Raw genomic sequence first — 18,534 nt, forward strand, 5'->3', positions numbered from 1 at the left:
TCCGGTTTAATTTTACCTTGACCTCACTTTAACAGTTCATTGCTCAATTATGTATTAATTCTGGAATAAGTCACTTAATTAATATATACAAAAAAGGGGGAGGGGTAATTTTGTTTTCTGTGTCAGAATATTTTTTTTAACAATGTTTCAGTTTTAATAGTCTGGTTCAATTGTTAACTGAAGTTAGTTCATTTAGTTTATTCATTGTTAGTATATCAAGGAACATATATGACATATATAAATATATTCATATCTGAACATACATGATAGAAATTATGCGGAAAAATATGCTCTCCCTTCTCGGAACTTGTTTTGTAATTTATAATTTTGAATAAACCAATCAAATTCTTTTTCACAAAAAGCGCTAAATTCAACAAAATGGAGTCTCCTGTAAGTCAATAAACACATTACACAAACATATTACCCATTATTATTCAAACTGAAATACGGAGAAGGGGACGTATCAGTGCAAAAATCTTTAAAAGAGTAAGCAGAATGTTATGCAAAACAAACACCAATCAAGAGTAGCAAGGGTTCATTAAAGAAATTGAAAATATGTCCGTGTTTACATCACAAAGATTTTTTTTCAAAATCTACTTTGATTAATAATAAATATAGACAAACTTATAAATCTGGAAACGTATTAAGGCATGGCAGGACCTAGATATGTAAAAGTTATATGGATTATATAATTTATTATGTCCATTTTTTTCCAGTCTGGAGAAGATACATGTATTCAAAGTAGTCTAAAATCGGTCATCTTGTTGGTTTGTTAGGTATTTGTGTTTGTACTTATCACATTGGAAAACTGCATTGACGTCAATTAACACACTAGTTTTCAAAATTAGTGCAGAATATGTTTTTCTACTCTTCCTAATAAAGAAACATTCCAGGACAACATTGTAAATTGCACTTCAGTCGACTCTTTCAAATCTTCAATTTCAAAGCATCAATATTAACTCATTTTTTTACAACATCTTACTTTATTATACAAAACATTTTATATTTTAATTTTTCCTATTTTTTAAAAAATTGTACATTTTTCCAATCTATGTCTTGTTGTAAGTTTCCTCCTGTGACATAATCTTCAATTTGTTGAAGGCGGTCACTATATGGTAGAATAGAAGAGAATAAAGATATGTTTTTATTGTTAATCAAATGTATTGTACAAAAAAAACCTTTTTCTAATGGCTATTTCAAACCTGACTTCCAAATGTCTAAAACATTTCAGAACTTCTCAAAATCCCACTTCCGACCTCCATTGCTTTGTGTACATTCCTTTCAGCGTCATCAATCTTAGTGGCACACAAAAAAAATTGTATTTTATGAATTCAAAATGACAAGCACCTCATGTTTTACGCCATTTTCCTGCAAGAAAAACCCATCCTAAATGAAAGGAAAACTATAGACAAAACAATGCCATATTTTTTTGTCAGGAATATAGAGTAGGTTTATTAATAAAAAAAAACAATTTACATTTATTTTTCATAGAAAAAAAAATCGATTTAATATGTAAAGATCAATAATCTGACCATCATGATGTCCGTAGAAAAATATTCATACAAAAATCCTTTGATGTTGAATGTCATGGCAAAAATTGAGGTTTCCGGTTGAATAAACCTCAAAGTTATTACAAACTATTTTTAAGCAAATTTTGCAATATCACACAAACAAATAATGTAATTGCCTGAGACTGAAAAAAATCATCTAATTGAAAATAGAGCATTTTTCTGGGGTAGAACGATTCAATTCATCAAGTGGTTTTGACCCCATTTGAATTTGAATGTAAACAAACAGTGTCAGCAGCTGTAGTATGGAACAACATTGTACATTGAGTGACTCAGAAACAATTATGAGTAACCTAGCTTGACAATACAGGGTAATAAAAATTCAAATCTATGTCTACAGAAAGGCCGAGAAAAAAAAAGAGCCGTGTTTCCGGTAACCCGACCGACCCTGTTTTTTAGCCCCATCCCTAACTTTTTTATTGGATCTTCCAAAAAAAAAAAAAAATTATCCGTTATTAATGTCAAAAGGTATTCCAAATAGGTTAAAATCCAAGAAATTTGCACAGCAGGTGCTTCCAAAACATTGCAAATGGCACACTTCCGGTTTTTGCAACTAATTACGGATCCGGACTTGGAAAAAACATGATAATTTTCCAGATTTCATTAACGATGTCAAAAAAAAAAAAAAAAAAAAAAAGAATTCTGACCTACCGACCCTATTTTTCAAAATGAGGTTACCGGAAACACATATCTTTTTTTTTTAGGCCAAAGAATAAGAAAAAAATGTCCATGGGTGAACGGTTTACCAACATAGCAGGATAGCAAAATATACTAACACATAAGTTTCATTTGATTCAGTTCACTCAGTTACACAGTTTAAACATGTTAAATCAACTTTCATATGCAGATTCTGATTGGCCACTAAATAACAATAATACTTTATTCAGAATCAATACAGCTCATAGAATATACATTTCGACAATATTTTTTTCACAGCATTCATTAAAATAGGCTGTCCATTGAAAATCACTCAAGTAAACATAATGCCTTATGCCAAGTTATGGGCTTTGCTCATTGTTGAAGGCCATACAGTTACCTATAGTTGTTAATTTCTGTGTCATTTTTTGTCCCTTGTGGGAAGTTGTCTTACTGACATTCATTTTACATCTTCTGATTTATAATTTTGGTTAATTGGTGGGTTTCAGTATACGGCATATTTTTTGGGTACAGATACATTGTAATTATGTACACGTAGGTTAAAGTCTATTGCTTATATTTAATAATGCACTTGAAAAATACCTTTTCAATTCTCAACCAACATTTTTAGTAAAAATTAATGTAAAAACCAATGTCAATGAGATTATGAGGAATTCTAAACTCACTTAAATATACATGTACAAATGTATCATTAAGATTTGCGATTGTCAACACTCAACAGGTGTATGTTTTGGTTAATCAATTAATGTGTTTACATCACAATAAGGGTCAACCAGCTGTGACATTTTTATTGTTGTGCCCCACCTACAATCGTAGAGGAGCATTGTTCTCAGCGTCAATTTGGTCATCTGTCCGTCCGTCCAACTTCAGGGTTAAAGTTTTTGGTCAAGGTATAGTTTTTGCTCTAGGTATAGTTTTTGAAGAAGTTGAAGTCAAATCAACTTGAAACTTAGAAAAAATGTTCCCCCTGATATGATCCTCAAAAGTTTTAATGCCAAATTAAAGTTTTGACCCAAATTTCACAGTCCACTGAACAAAGAAAAATCAAAAGAATAGTGTGAATTTCAGGTTAAAGTTTTTGCTGAAGTTGAAGCTCAATCAACTTGAAACTAAGTACTCATGTTCCTTATGATATGATATTTCTAATTTAAATTCCAAATTAAAGTTTTGACCCCAATTTCAGGGTCCAGTGAACATGGAAAATCAAAGTGCGAGTGGGGCATTCATGTACTGTGGACACATTCTTGTTCAATATGTAATCAAAGGAAATTAAAGGCAACCTGTACATGTGATTATGAGGAAGCTGCTGACAACAAACCATCATTGTATTGGTCTCTGATATCAATTTAATTACTGTTTTAGTTTTGACGTAAATTGATGGGACAAACATATTCCTATCATCAACCTTATGTTGTAAGTGACAAGTGGCCAGAAGTAAAACATGCAAAGCAGTAGGTTTTAAATCTCTGGTTATTTGGATATGTTATGTGATGTGTTCTCCAAGTATTGATAAAATTTGGTGGTTATGACCATGATGACATGATTTTAAGTTGCGCAATATGTATATTTTCTAATTATACATATATGTCTGACATAGAAATTTAGAGAATACTTTTATTATATTTCAGGACGCTGAAGATAACAGCATGTCAGATTCCACGAAGATTGAGGTTCCATCAAAGAAAAGAAGAGCATTAAAGAGAGTTATGAAAAAAGACAAAGCAAAGACTTTCAAACAGAAAAGAAACTTGAATACATCACTGTCTTCACTGTCTAAAAGTTTTAATAGAAGTGGTACTGTTTGCATTTACACTATTATTAGCTCAATCCGATTTAAATATAGTTCATGTTGTGTCCAAGTTTTGCTTTATAAATTTAAATCTTAAATTGCTCCATTCTAAATGTTCTACTGTCTGTTAAACACCTGTCAGGATCTTTTGGCTATGTATTGTTGGATTAATAAACACCTTCAAGAATTTGAATGCTAATGTAAAAGAGGGACGAAAGATAACAGAGGGACAGTCAATTTTATGTCAAAACTAACACTAATAGTTACTAGAACAGAGGGTTCCAAAGCTGTCATATTTGCAAGTTATTTCCTAAATTTAAAACAAATTAAAAAAAAATTTATCACAGAAATAATTTTGGTCATTTCAGTTAAATCTGTATTTTATCTCCAATTAAAGACAATAAAACTGTTAAAGGCTTTCTCATTGTTTCTTAATGCTTTTCAATGGAGTCTGCATATATTTGCTATGATTGACCAACATCCAAAGAAGATCTGTCAGTTCATATTTTTATTCAATCAAAAATACACCCAAGATGTCATTATCCTCACTTGGTACAGGCATTTTCTTATGTAAAAAATGGTAGATTAAACCTGGGTTTATCCTCTCACTTGTATGACAATTGTATAAACCTAGTTAATCCTTTCAATTGTATGACCATCATATATAATATAAAAATGTATTCAATTTGTGTTTAAATTTTTAAGCAAAACTTTGATCTTGAGACTTTTGATGTATATTTCTAGTAACCAGTCGAGTTATCAAACAAACACTGCAGTCAAACAACAGACAGTTAGCCATGACTCTAGAGAAAACCAGAAAGGATCTTAGAATGGCCAGTAATGTTATAATGGACCAAAAAAGGGAGATAATTGGTCTACAGACACAAGTTACTACTTACAAACACCTAGCTGGACTTAAACCAGATGAAATAGAGCATGAAGTTCAAATAAGGATGGAGGTATACTATACTATAACAAGAAACCAAATATATAATTACAAAAAAAGATAATAAAATATTTACTTTCAGATTCTAATTGGAGTTGCTTCCCCCAGCTACAAAAGTTATGTCATGTTTAAATTTAATTACTTTTAATTCACCTAAATTTCAATCTTCTGATGCTCTCTTTGGTAGAAAAAAAACCCATCCAAGGTACATGTAAGTTAATATGCTTTATTTGTGATTTACATAAATCCTCCCTTTTAAATTCACATAGTATTCTTATTTATTGCTCCCCTTTAATAGATTAAAATGATGCTTGTGAATATTAACATTTTATCTGGTTACTTTTAGAAATATATATCTGAGTTAAAGAACCATCTTGGTAAGATGGGACAGCAGTTGTTTGATGCTACTGCAAGTCTTGGAGAAGCTATGGACTTGTGTATGAACGTATCTCGGAGGTCAACAGGGTCATGTAGATCTTCATCAATGTGTTTGATCTCTGATGATGATGGAGACTTTCATCATGGACAAATTGTTAGGTATGTGGTGATCTTATCTACAACTCATCTGCCAAAATGATGAACGTGAATGTTTGTCAGTGTGTTGCATCTGTCAACAAGTTGTTTGTCATAAAATATCTTCAATTAAATCCAATTGCAAATTGGATGTACATTTGAAATATTTTCTCTTAAAGTTATGTATAATGATAATTATGTTAATCCAATAAATATAAAACATTTTGGTATAAGTCAACTTTCCTGGCTGTTGGATTGTTATGACAAAACATGATGAATGTATTACAGTTAACTCTTGTTGTCTCAAACTCGGTTGACTCAACATTTTGGATGAGTCGAAGTTTTCATGTGGTCCTGAACTTTGTTCCATATAAATGTATGTAATTCACTCCTGATGAGTTGATATTTGGGTTGAGTCAAACTAAATTTACAGTCCCAAGGTAAACAAAAGCATTCAAAATTCATTATCTATCTTGAACTAATACACATATGTCAAAACATGACCTCTGGGATTAAATGGATCGAAGAGTTAATCTGACAATACATGTGTAATTAAATTTCCGGTCACTGACCACTGTAGTATTAATTTATGACATGCTATTTCCACTAGTGTTTACCAAAGAAATTATATAAATAATTAATGATACATTATTAATATTCATAAAAAAGTATTTACTTTAAATGTTTACAAAACTGTTAATTGTGATTTATACTAATAAGCTTGGGTGTGTATAAAGTACTTCAGTAAATAAAATCACCTAAAAACTACTGAATTGGTGTCTTTAATCTTGTTATATTTTCTTTTGAAAAGAAAGAGTGAGATTTAACAAAATGAAGAGAAATCTTAATTTTCTATAATCTCATGTATCCAAGAATAAACAATTTTGTCAACTATAACCAACCTGAATAACGAAACTAACGAATGGAAATTACTCTCTCGAAATAAAACCATAGGAAAAAAATGTAACTGTCACAATAGAATAAGTAAAAATAATGTTATTATAATAATGAAAGACCATGACATTCAAATACATCGATCTGATTCCAGAATATCGATCCCCTTCCCATAGTCACCCCGATTTATTTTATTTTAACCAAGTTGGGCAAGAGTTGTGTCCTTTGGTTCGTCAAACTTCTGTTTTTCATTTGAGTCAACTATGTATATCTCGAAATATTTCTCTGGTCCGACTGACTTCGAGATAACGAGAGTCGACTGTATATATACTCTTAAAAAGTACAACACAACACAAAATAAACCCAACACAGTATTAGTATTTTTGATAACAGAAATCCTTCATCAGTATAAGGCCTAAAAAAAAGATATGTGTTTCCGGTAACCTCATTTTGAAAAATAGGGTCGGAAGGTCGGAATTCTTTTTTTTTTTTTTATGACATCGTAAATGAAATCCGGAAAATTATCATGTTTTTTCCAAGTCCGGATCCGTAATTAGTTTCAAAAACCGGAAGTGTGCCATTTGCAATGTTTTTGAAGCACCTGCTGTGCAAATTTCTTGGATTTTAACCTATTTGGAATACCTTTTGACATTAATAAAATGTTTTACTGCCTTTCTATGCAAGAGGAAACATGAGAGAGAAAAATTTATGTCATATTTCAGAAACCAGTCTCAAAAACAGGGTCGGTTGATAAAATTTTTTTTGTTTTTGTTTGGAAGATCCATTAAAAAAGTTAGGGTCGGGGCTAAAAAACAGGGTCGGTCGGGTTACCGGAAACACAGCTCTTTTTTTTCTCGGCCTAATGTTACATAATTCTGTATAGCAATGCAACATATTCTGATTTTCCATATAAAAAAATCATAACTGTTCTATGATAATAAATTCATTTAACTGATTTTTTTTTACAGGGCACCATTACATCAAACTAAGATATTAATGACTGACTCACCTACACGATCACTGCCACAGAGAGTGGCACGACTAGACATGAGTATCATTACAGAACAGTCTATGCTGATTGATGATGTCTTACAGCCTGATGAAATGATGGAATTACCTGTAGAGGAAGGTCTGTCTGGCATATATATTAACCATTAGCTTGTTAATAAAGTTTCTTTACTTAAGTGGCAGTCTTTGTAAGAATCAGGCAATTTAGGTAAAAATTAAAACATGATTAGAAAAAATCCACCGGGCTAATCATGCTATTTAATACTAACCATTATCCTGAGTTAAAAAGTGTTAGTCTTTCGTTTGTTTGTGTCTGGTAATATCATTTAACTTAGTTAGAAAATTGGTTAGAATGATAGCAAATTACAGAGTTATCTCCCCTCATTCGTCAATTTCTAGTGCATTTCAACCAGATTGTATCTTCAATTGCCAGAACACAAAATGGAGATGAATGTTATTTTTGTGCATATCTACATATTATAAACTGAAATCAATGTCAAATTGGGTGGGTTCTTTTGGTCATGTTTTCACCACTGCCTGATTCTTAGGCAGACTGGCACTAAAACTTTTCATTTAAAAATCAAAATGCAGACTTTTACATATTTGAATAAAATGTTTATTTAATATTTTGAATACTTTTATCTTTTTATGCTAGTACATATTTACAATAGAGAGCTCAACCAGTATTTGAAAACTCCAATATTGCTTTGAAAAATAGAGTATCAAATACCATAATGATAAATGATAATTGACGAATTGCTTTCCCCTCAAGGACATTGTCCAGTATTTCATAAAATTTGTTTTCTTGCAAACACCTCGCTGAAGAATTAAATTTTAACCACTGATTTGTCATAGTTAAAATATAATTGCGTTTGTGCTAAACTTTAGTTAAAAATGTCTGACATTTTCAATTGGAATATTGGAATTACTTATTCAAGTCTTGAAGATCATTCAAGTGGTAGGCTACACACAGGAAGAGCTTTCCTATGAGTACACTTCTGACTAAAATGGGTCTTATTTATTCCAGCTGTCATCTGTACCGTCAGATTAAAAAAAAATGTCTGCTGGGCTTGGAAGTTATGAAATTGAGGAACAGACTTCCCCTTGAAGTAGTTGTCAAAATGTTGTTTCTCAATAAAAGGCAAATCCTTCACACCCTGTGGTAACCTCAGTAATAGGTTTGACATACCAGTGACTTTAACACCCTGTGGTAACATCAGTAATAGGTTTGACATAACAGTGACCTTCACACCCTGTGGTAGCCTCAGTAATAGGTTTGACATACCAGTGGCTTTCACACCCTGTGGTAGCCTCAGTAATAGGTTTGACATACCAGTGACTTTCACACCCTGTGGTAACCTCAGTAATAGGTTTGACATACCAGTGACTTTCACACCCTGTGGTAACCTCAGTAATAGATTTGACATACCAGTGACTTTCACACCCTGTGGTAACCTCAGTAATAGGTTTGACATACCAGTGACTTTCACACCCTGTGGTAGCCTCAGTAATAGGTTTGACATACCAGTGACTTTCACACCCTGTGGTAACCTCAGTAATAGGTTTGACATACTAGTGACCTTCACACCCTGTGGTAACCTCAGTAAAAGGTTTGACATACCAGTGACTTTCACACCCTGTGGTAACTTCAGTAATAGGTTTGACATACCAGTGACTTTCACACCCTGTGGTAACCTCAGTAATAGGTTTGACATACCAGTGACTTTCACACCCTGTGGTAGCCTCAGTAATAGGTTTGACATACCAGTGACTTTCACACCCTGTGGTAACCTCAGTAATAGGTTTGACATACCAGTGACTTTCACACCCTGTGGTAACCTCAGTAATAGGTTTGACATACCAGTGACTTTCACACCCTGTGGTAGCCTCAGTAATAGGTTTGACATACCAGTGACTTTCACACCCTGTGGTAACCTCAGTAATAGGTTTGACATACCAGTGACTTTCACACCCTGTGGTAACCTCAGTAATAGGTTTGACATACCAGCAACCTTTAGAGCCTGTGGTAACCTCAGTAATAGGTTTGACATTCACACCCTGTGGTAACCTCAGTAATAGGTTTGACATACCAGTGACTTTCACACCCTGTGGTAACCTCAGTAATAGGTTTGACATACCAGTGACTTTCACACCCTGTGGTAGCCTCAGTAATAGGTTAGACATACCAGTGACTTTCACACCCTGTGGTAACCTAAGTAATAGGTTTGACATACCAGTGACCTTCACACCCTGTGGTAACCTCAGTAAAAGGATTGACATACCAGTGACTTTCACACCCTGTGGTAACTTCAGTAATAGGTTTGACATACCAGTGACTTCCACACCCTGTGGTAACCTCAGTAATAGGTTTGACATACCAGTGACTTTCACACCCTGTGGTAACCTCAGTAATAGGTTTGACATACCAGTGACTTTCACACCCTGTGGTAACTTCAGTAATAGGTTTGACATACCAGTGACTTTCACAGCCTGTGGTAACCTCAGTAATAGGTTTGACATACCAGTGACCTTCACACCCTGTGGTAGCCTGTGTAATAGGTTTGACATGCCAGTGACTTTTTATTATAAGAATGTGTTGACATTCCTAACTTATAAGATTAACAGCTGAAACTTATTCTCTTCAAATTTTAAAGAAGGTTTACCTGTACCTGTTGTCGAAACCTTGGATCAGAAGAGTTTTATATGCTGAAAATTTAAAATTGGCAACATTTTTCATAATACATATAACTATTTATTAATTTAATACTGCTTGATATGAAATGTTACCTGAAGGCTCTCTTAATATTTTTTTCCATAATTCTATAATGTGTCATTGCAGGTATAGAGGAAGAAGTTTTAGAGGAAGAAAAGCAAAACACAATTGAAACAGTAGATAATGAGGATATACATGCTAAAACAAGAAGTAAAAAGAGAAAGCAGAAAAAGACTGAGAAAGAGAGCCAGCAGTTGGAGGAGGTTAATTTATCAGAGAATATAGATACTCAGAAAAAAGGAATAAATAACATAGAACTGGACGATAAACAAACAAACATAGAAATTACTGATCAGCAAACCCACGATAAAAGTTCAGAACATGAAGGGAAAAAGAAAAAGCAAAATATATCTGGAAATCCAATGGAGTCAACTAATACATTAGAGAAAGTGAAAGATGATCAATTTAAAAAGGTTTCAAAAAAGAAAGAAAAAAACACAGCAAAGAATAATGAACAACCAAGTAAAAAAGATAGAAGAGGGACATTTGTATTGCCAAATCTGGAGAGTAGTACAAATATGACTGATAAATTGAATCAAGATGTTAGTCCTGATGATCCAAATACAAAATGTCCAAAAGAAACTGTTTATCTTCCTGACAAAGTAGAATCAGAAGACAATGAAATTACAAAACAAGATAAAAACAGAAGAGGAACATTTGTAGTACCTTCTGGTACTTTACAGAAACCCACCAAGTCAAAGGATAGAAGAGAAACTTTTGTTGTGGCAGAAAATACTCAAGAGGTTGTTACTTCAAAGTCACAGGAAAATATTTCAATGAAAAAGGAAACTTTGCCCCCTAAATCCTCAAAGTCTGACACTTCTGTTAACTCGAATGAAGACAAAAGGAAGACATTTTTAGTTCCATCATCTAAAGATGCATTTTTACTACCAGTTGCTATGAGAAAACCAACAGCTGATAGTCATGGTGATACAGATGTCACAGAGTATTTTAATAGTGATATGGATTTTACTGAAATTATTGATAATTCTAAAGGAATTATTCTCGAAACATCTGAAACAAAAGCAGATAATCAGAAAAAGTCTAAAGGAATTATTCTCGAAACATCTGATACAAAAGCAGATAATCAGAAAAAGGTCAAATCTACCAAAAATTCTGATAAAAAAGGCAAATCTACTGCTCCAGTTGACAAAATGGATAAAAATGATATCAATAAAAAGGGAAAGAATCCAGAGGTTGTCAATGACAACTTGAAAGATAATAGTAAAATAGAAGATAAAAAGACTGAAGGACATCAATCAGCTGTTGAATTCAGACTTCCAAAACCAGGAAAAATTGTATTTGCAGCGTCCAGAAAAATGTTCGATGGAACAAGAGAACGTGTACCAACCAAGCTACCACAAAGATCACGTTCTAAAACTAAAATCAAGCTTACTAAACATGAAACTGATGATAGTAACGTTAAGTCCATGTTTGATTTCCATGAGAGGACACCAACAGTCCTGAAACATGCATCTTCTGTATATGATATGTCTATGGACGTGTCTGTTCATGGAGAAAAGGAATCATATGGTACATTCAGGGACAAACTAAACAGTCAAACGACTGACAGCCAAATGAATGATCATAAAATACAGTCCTTTCATACAAATGATGCCAAATTACAATCTGACCAAACAGATAATCAGGAATTAAAGTCTGACCAGAACAAAAAATCAGCTGCAGGAGAAAAAAAGATTATTAGTAAAGAGTCAAATGGAAAAGGTGAAATTATATATAATCTGCCATTAAAGGGTTGTTCTCCAGACATCCCCAAGAAAACTTCAAGGTCAAGGTCTAAAAGTAAGGGCCGTGCACAAGAAAGGGAGAGAAGTGAGTCCAGAGGAAGGAGTAAATCTCGTGGTAAGAGAATCACAGTAATGAATCAAGATGTGGACGAAGGACAGTCTGTTTCAAGCAATGAATCCCAGAAAAGTAAGTCGGAAGGAAAGGCAAGTGAAAATGAAGATATTGATGTTGAAATCTCTGTAAATCCGAAGTCACCTGTAGGAAGTTTAAATGAAAAGAAAAATGATGAAGGCAGTATTGAAGATGATCGTCCAAATAAATCAAGAAGTCGTTCTTGTGGTAGACCTAAGAAATATAATGATGGAATAGTAGAAAATATTAAACAGGCCACAACACGAAGTAAATCACGTGGCAGGAGTAAGGCAAGGAAGACAGAAAATGATGCAAATAACAAAGATCATGTGATAGAAAGTCAAACAAAGGAAGAAAAAAGAAGTAGATCGAGAGGAAGATCAAGGACACGGAAGCATGATGAGTTAAAGGATCAGGATTTAGGGGAACCAGAGTTCATACCTTCTAAAACAATAACACGAAGTAAATCTAGAGGTAGAATAAGGTCAGAAGCCTTGTCAGAAGTAATTGGTAGTAGAGAATCTGATAGCGAAGAAACTGTATCTCAGGAGCCAGATATACTGTCAAATGCAGATATTCCAGACTCTAACAAAGTTTCAGCTAACTCTAATGAACAGGATGAAGAAAAGTTGAAAAATTCAAGGTCAAATATTCAGAAATCAAGGTCCTGTGGATCAGAACTGAAAAAAAGCAAAGAAAGTGACAACGCAGGATCAAACTATCAAACAGGACGTTCAAAATCATTCATAGCACCCAAAACTGATCTAAGTGATGAGGATGACTTTCAAACTTCAAAAATACTGAAGAAAAAATCAAGGACAAAACCTAAATCAAATAAAGGGGAAGATCATCCTTTAGATCAATTATTCAAAAATGCAAGGAAAAAGAGTTTCCCTGAAAACAGCTTCTCTTGTGAAAATACAGAAAACAAAAACATTGTAGAAACTGTTCATGCAATTTGTGAAACTCCATTGAAGCCTAGAGATGAAATAATCAAAGACAATAGTGAAAATGAAGAAGAAATCTTGGTAGAGGAATCCCCTGTGAAAATTGATTTAATGTGTGTTACAAAAAGGTCAAGATCTAGAAGTCATAAACTGGACAGAAATCAAGACTTTGACACGAAAGAACAGGAGCATGTTCCAGATAAGTGCTTAGAACAGGAGCATCTTCCAGATAAGTGCTTAGAACAGGAGCATGTTCCAGATAAGTGCTTAGAACAGGAGCATGTTCCAGATAAGTGCTTAGAACAGGTGACAGGAACAGAAATATCGTCAAAAACTTTAAACAAAGATAGCGAATCAAAAAAAGAACACACTGCGTTTGATATTGTCCTAAAGGAAGGAAGAGGGAAACGACGCCATGACTCTTCATCAGAAGTAAGGTCAGAGAAAAAGAAAAAGGCAAAGAAAGAAGATAAAGAGGTACTTTTAGTATTAGCTTTTGAAAAAAAAGGGGGATTTTTATTTTGCTATAAAAATGTTTGGTCAATTTCTAGTGATTGTTGACAAGGATATTAAAGTAATTGAATAATATTATTTTACATCTAATGGAACATTGTTAGATATTTAAGAATACATATTGATCATGCATAAAAAATTCTCTAGTTTACATTTTTCATACAATTACACGTAAGATGTTACACCATGTACACAGCACTATTAAATGTTGATGTCAGCATTTGAAAAACAATTGCAAATTATTAGATGTTTTACAAAAATTACCTCAAGTTAAAAAAAATATTTTTATATTAATTGATTCACTTCAAACATTTGTTCTTTAAATAGATTTAGCAATGTTTAGGATGTCTTTATTTTTTGGGGGATACTCCAAATTTGCCAAAAAACGTGGAACTGTAAGATATGAACTATCCAAAAATGTTATAATTTGACAATATTTTTTAGAAATATGCCATTATATTGATATAACCTAAAAGTACATGCATGAAGCATTTGATACTGTAAATTCAGATTGAAATATTTAAAATTCAAATGACCCTGGTGTGAAATAAATTCAAAGAAAAATCAAAGACAAATTCATGAGGCAAAAAATCTGAAATTTGCTTTTTGAGATAACTTGTTAATTGCATATTCAGGACAAAGACAGTAACAGTTTGCAGGATGACATGTCACCCTATCAAGACACATTTGGTGGAATCATTATTAAGATTATGTTTAAAAACCAAGGAATAATAATTCAATCCTTTTTTTCACATATCTTATTCTCATGTTTCTACTGCTTTAACATGACTACTATTATTTCAGAATTCTGGAACTGGTACATCAAGTAGTTTGAGTTTATTAAAAAAGAGACTGGCATCACTTGGTCCTAAAATGAAACATGAAAGTATGGAGTCACCAATAAAAGGAGCTAATATTGACAAACTGGAGTCCAAAAATGTTCCTAGTCCAGCTCTTGTTATGAAGAAACCAGAGGAAAATATAAGTCCTAATGTATTATTAAATGAGTCTAAGGAATTCAAGAACAATAGATCATTAGATGAAGATGGTGTTACTACTCCTAATGCAAAGTAAGTTACCAAGATTAAGATAACAGTTTGTTTGTCTGAACCATCATGATCTATGGATGTATGGGTGCTATGCCTCAAAATCTCATTGATCTTTAGGATATTAGATGTTTTCTTCTTAGATTTGCTTATGTCTATTTCAGTGTTCTATCATTTTTATCTAACCAACTGACTCATCATACTTCTAAGATTTAGGTGAGGCTTTTGCAAGAAACAGACATGAAAGCTATTGTGAGGATAAAATTTTAGTCATCTCAAATCTTAATTTGATTTCAAATTGCTGTCCTCATTTCTCATATTAAGTTTTTTTTATTTCCGGATCCATGATTATGACAAATAATGAAAAAGGATAAAAATCCAGATGGATGAGACAGGTAATTAAGAACCTCTAGATTATATGACTGTATATGAAAGAGTCATATTTCTATAATAATAGGTTGTTTTTCTGTCATTAAAAATATGAATTAACAGCTAAAAAAAAACAGCATGAAAGTTTTTATTTTTTGTTATTGCCAGTTTTCCACTATCCTGTAACATATATAAATAATTGGTAAATGTTTTTGTTTTGTATAGGAATGTACTGGAAGAACCAAGGTCTAGAAGAAGAGCTGCTAATGTTTGCTATAAAGAAAAGCCTCTACATGCGTAAGTTATATATATTATCAATTTAAATATCAAAAACAAGAACACAAAAAGATTTGTTTTAGTTTTAACATAATAAGAACCTTATAATTAACAGCTGTTATGAAAAAAAGCATGGTGACTTTACATTGGTTAAACCCGGTTTAGAGGTCTATTTTCCCTTGATTTTATTTTCCTATTTTCCTGGTGTGTCAGTCAGCCTTAAGTGTTTTTAGGGAGATCTGTTTCTCTGATACAATAAATAACTATCAACAATATCATGAATATAAGTTGTATTGAATGATTGCATAAAGATAGATATGGCAGGAATTTAAATGAGTTTTGATAATGATAAGTAAAGGTATCTGTAGACTGATCACATAAAATTCAATCTTTTTCAGTTAACCAGGCATGGCATATTAGTGTGTGCACTTTTCTTTATTAGTATTGTTAAAATACACATATTTATTTGTTTGTTCAATTGTAGGAAACTTAGACGAGAAGATGTCTTGGCTGGCAAAAAATTAATTGGGTATGTTAACTTAAAGATTAATCTTCGCAATATATAAACTTCAGGTTGATTTAGGTGTGAAAATAAGTTATTCATCAGCTAATGAAACTTATATTTCCAACATAGACCAACAGTTGGAGAAAACAAACATATATTCCTACAGGTCATTGTTTTACCTTCAAAACGAGACGAGATCTGATAAAGTATGTTATAAAAAGCTTTTGTTTAAACAATCACTGCCTGTGAGCACTGAAAGGTTAAAATTGTTTACATTTTGTAAGGTTAACTTAAAATGTATAGAGCAATTGAATTGGATCTGTCATCTTTTGTCTATTGTCCATAACTGGAGTTTAACTTATCTTGGGATCAGATAGATTCATACACCATTCAAATTATGAAATTCTTAAAGAAGAATATAGTTAGTTAACTGATTTTGAAATAGACAGTGAAATGTATGAAATGTTTAAAACACAAAGCTGCTGTTTTATGTTCACACATGGAAATAAGAACTTTGTTCTAGCATTAGTACCATATATATTTTGAGACTCTATCAACTTAAGAATATAAATAAAGCATTTGCATTCCTACTTTACTATCTACAATAGCTAAGGATGCATTTGACAGAAAACTAATGAAATTAGATTAGGGGGATAAATTAATGCCACAGCAACCAAACAACAATAAAAAGACAATATACATGGCAGGTGTCTGAACTATGTTGAACACTTAATCCCAAACAAGAAATTTAGCAGAGACTGACAAAATATCTGCCATTAACAAAATTCCCACCATAAATTTGTAAGTTTGGATAGTCTTTATGAAATTACAAGATCTGCCATGAACAGCACATGTTACATATTGACCCTTATTAACAGAATCATTTGTGTACTGTAATCCTTTCTGTTGTAGATGAAAAAAGACCATATTAAAGACAGTAACCAACCATGCTGGGAATGACAGATCTACCGAGGTTTCTGGAAAGTCTGATGTGCTTTGTTACATGTTGTTTATAGCAGAATAGACTAGAAAATTTAAACTGAAGACCAATTGAGTTCGAAGCTTTTAGCGCATGTGCTCTTTTAAGCTTCAAGTATAAATCTGTTGATAGTATTGCTAAAGTGCAATATGATATTTTTAGAAATTGCAATTTTTTTAGCCCAATATATGTTTTGTATTTATTTATGGGAGAAGAAAATATGTTTGTTAATTGATGTATTATATAAATTTAATATGCTACTTCTGTACTTGTTATATTCAAAACTTAATTAAGCATTCAAATACTTTCAAGCTAAGCTAGGTAGAATAGCCAGGTATAAAACTAACTGTCTTGTTAGGTTGTTGTCCTTTTTAGTTCTATAAGGATGAGTACAGTTAATCTATCTTCTTTCTTTTCTTCTTGACTTATCTACCCTTTCCTTCTATCTATACTTGCCTAGATTTGTACTACACATATTTATCAAAAGAACAGGTGCCTGCATATAATGTAGACAGTTCTATGTTTTTTTAGATTAGTATTTTAGTATTATTTTGTTTTAACATTTCAAAATGCTTATTGTTTGATAGAATTATAAATGTATTAGAGAATTGAGAACATGAAACTTATCCAATCTAATAAGTTTTTATAATACATTCAATATATAAAAATTAAATGTAATATAAAATGAGATGTGACTGTATTGTGAAAATAGTTATTTCTTCTATCTACCCTATTTTAGTATAATTTTAATTGTTGAATGATCAAGATGTTTGATTTTGTACTGGAATAATATTAAATATCTTATGTGTAAGTAAAATTTTGTATACAAAACTGATCTTTTTTGTGTTTACAAGCCATAAGTATGTATCCATTATAAATGCTGTATTGAAATTCAAACCTTATATAAATGTACAGAATCCATCAGGCATCTCCATGGTCTGTTTTATATTGGCATACTGACATTGTTTAAATAGATACAATCCTGCCATCTCAAATAAGTTCAAAAATATGCGCCATTGTTGTAAGTCTAGTCAAAATTTATTTGAGTTTTTCTGGTTGCTGTCATTTTTGTTAGTAACTATACTGAATTGCTTTAATAGCACAACCATTCTTATTACTGTTTTCAAGCCCTGAATAAAATCTGGCTCATGGTTGTTAATCACACCTCAAAGGAGAAAACATTGATCCAGTTCAGATGACCTCAAATAGTGTAAAAGTATCATTAGGACCATAAGAGCTACATTTATGCATCTATTTGGTCAATATTATAACTTTGGCATTTGCAATATTAGGTCATTAAAATCATTTTAATATTGCCCTTCACCAATACCTATTACAAAAAAGTGTACAAAACTTGTTGATTCTGCAAATTCGAGTTTGTAACTTCTGATTTGAATTTGAATAAGAAAATGACCTAAATAGTAACCTGCGTACATTAAAAAACATTCACATTAACAGGACAGCTGAATTATGATCATTTACAAAAAGGAGCCAGGCTTGACATTGAAGTTGTTACAAATGACAATGGTCATTCTAAAATGAAACTAATAAAATAAACAATATATGTGTCTATTCACTATTCCTTACAAAGTAATAATTTTGATCATGACATACTAGTTTTTTTCCGAGTGAACTTTATGGTTAGCTATTTATGCATCATGCAAATCCCTGACCATTATAAAATATCTATTTTTGAAGCACTAAGATCATTCCTAGTATATGTTGATATCTGTTTTTGAAGCACCTAAGATCATTCCTGATTTGTGTTGATATCTGTTTTTGAAGCACCTTAATTCATTTCGGTTTATGCTGGAGTTTATAATGCTCAGTCTTAAGTTTTCTAGGTTGTCTTGTTTTGTTTTTGGTCATT

General features: G+C 32.2%; 1 protein-coding gene across 2 annotated transcripts; it reads left to right on the top strand.

Moving 5' to 3' along the window:
* Positions 1–318: 318 nt before the first annotated feature.
* On the top strand, positions 319–17,902 carry LOC134706411 (biorientation of chromosomes in cell division protein 1-like 1). Of its 2 annotated transcripts, none has more exons than XM_063565325.1 (10): positions 319–390; positions 3,854–4,019; positions 4,759–4,973; positions 5,307–5,497; positions 7,336–7,496; positions 10,215–13,453; positions 14,294–14,559; positions 15,130–15,201; positions 15,665–15,709; positions 16,598–17,902. In XM_063565325.1, exons 1-10 carry the CDS (start codon positions 379–381, stop codon positions 16,599–16,601), a joined length of 4,371 nt encoding a protein of 1,456 aa, XP_063421395.1. In that variant the 5' UTR covers positions 319–378; the 3' UTR covers positions 16,602–17,902. The 2 variants fall into 2 exon arrangements, with proteins under 2 accessions (XP_063421395.1, XP_063421397.1); XM_063565327.1 differs by having other exon boundaries at positions 369–486.
* The last annotated feature ends 632 nt before the right edge of the window (positions 17,903–18,534 follow it).

Source organism: Mytilus trossulus, chromosome 2 (assembly GCF_036588685.1).
Source record: "Mytilus trossulus isolate FHL-02 chromosome 2, PNRI_Mtr1.1.1.hap1, whole genome shotgun sequence".
NCBI lineage: Eukaryota > Metazoa > Mollusca > Bivalvia > Mytilida > Mytilidae > Mytilus > Mytilus trossulus.

Coding starts and splice junctions, on each gene's coding strand:
- LOC134706411 (XM_063565325.1), top strand. Junction 4,020..4,758: donor TAAAAGTTTTAATAGAAGTG/GTACTGTTTGCA, acceptor GTATATTTCTAG/TAACCAGTCGAGTTATCAAA. Junction 4,974..5,306: donor AAGTTCAAATAAGGATGGAG/GTATACTATACT, acceptor GGTTACTTTTAG/AAATATATATCTGAGTTAAA.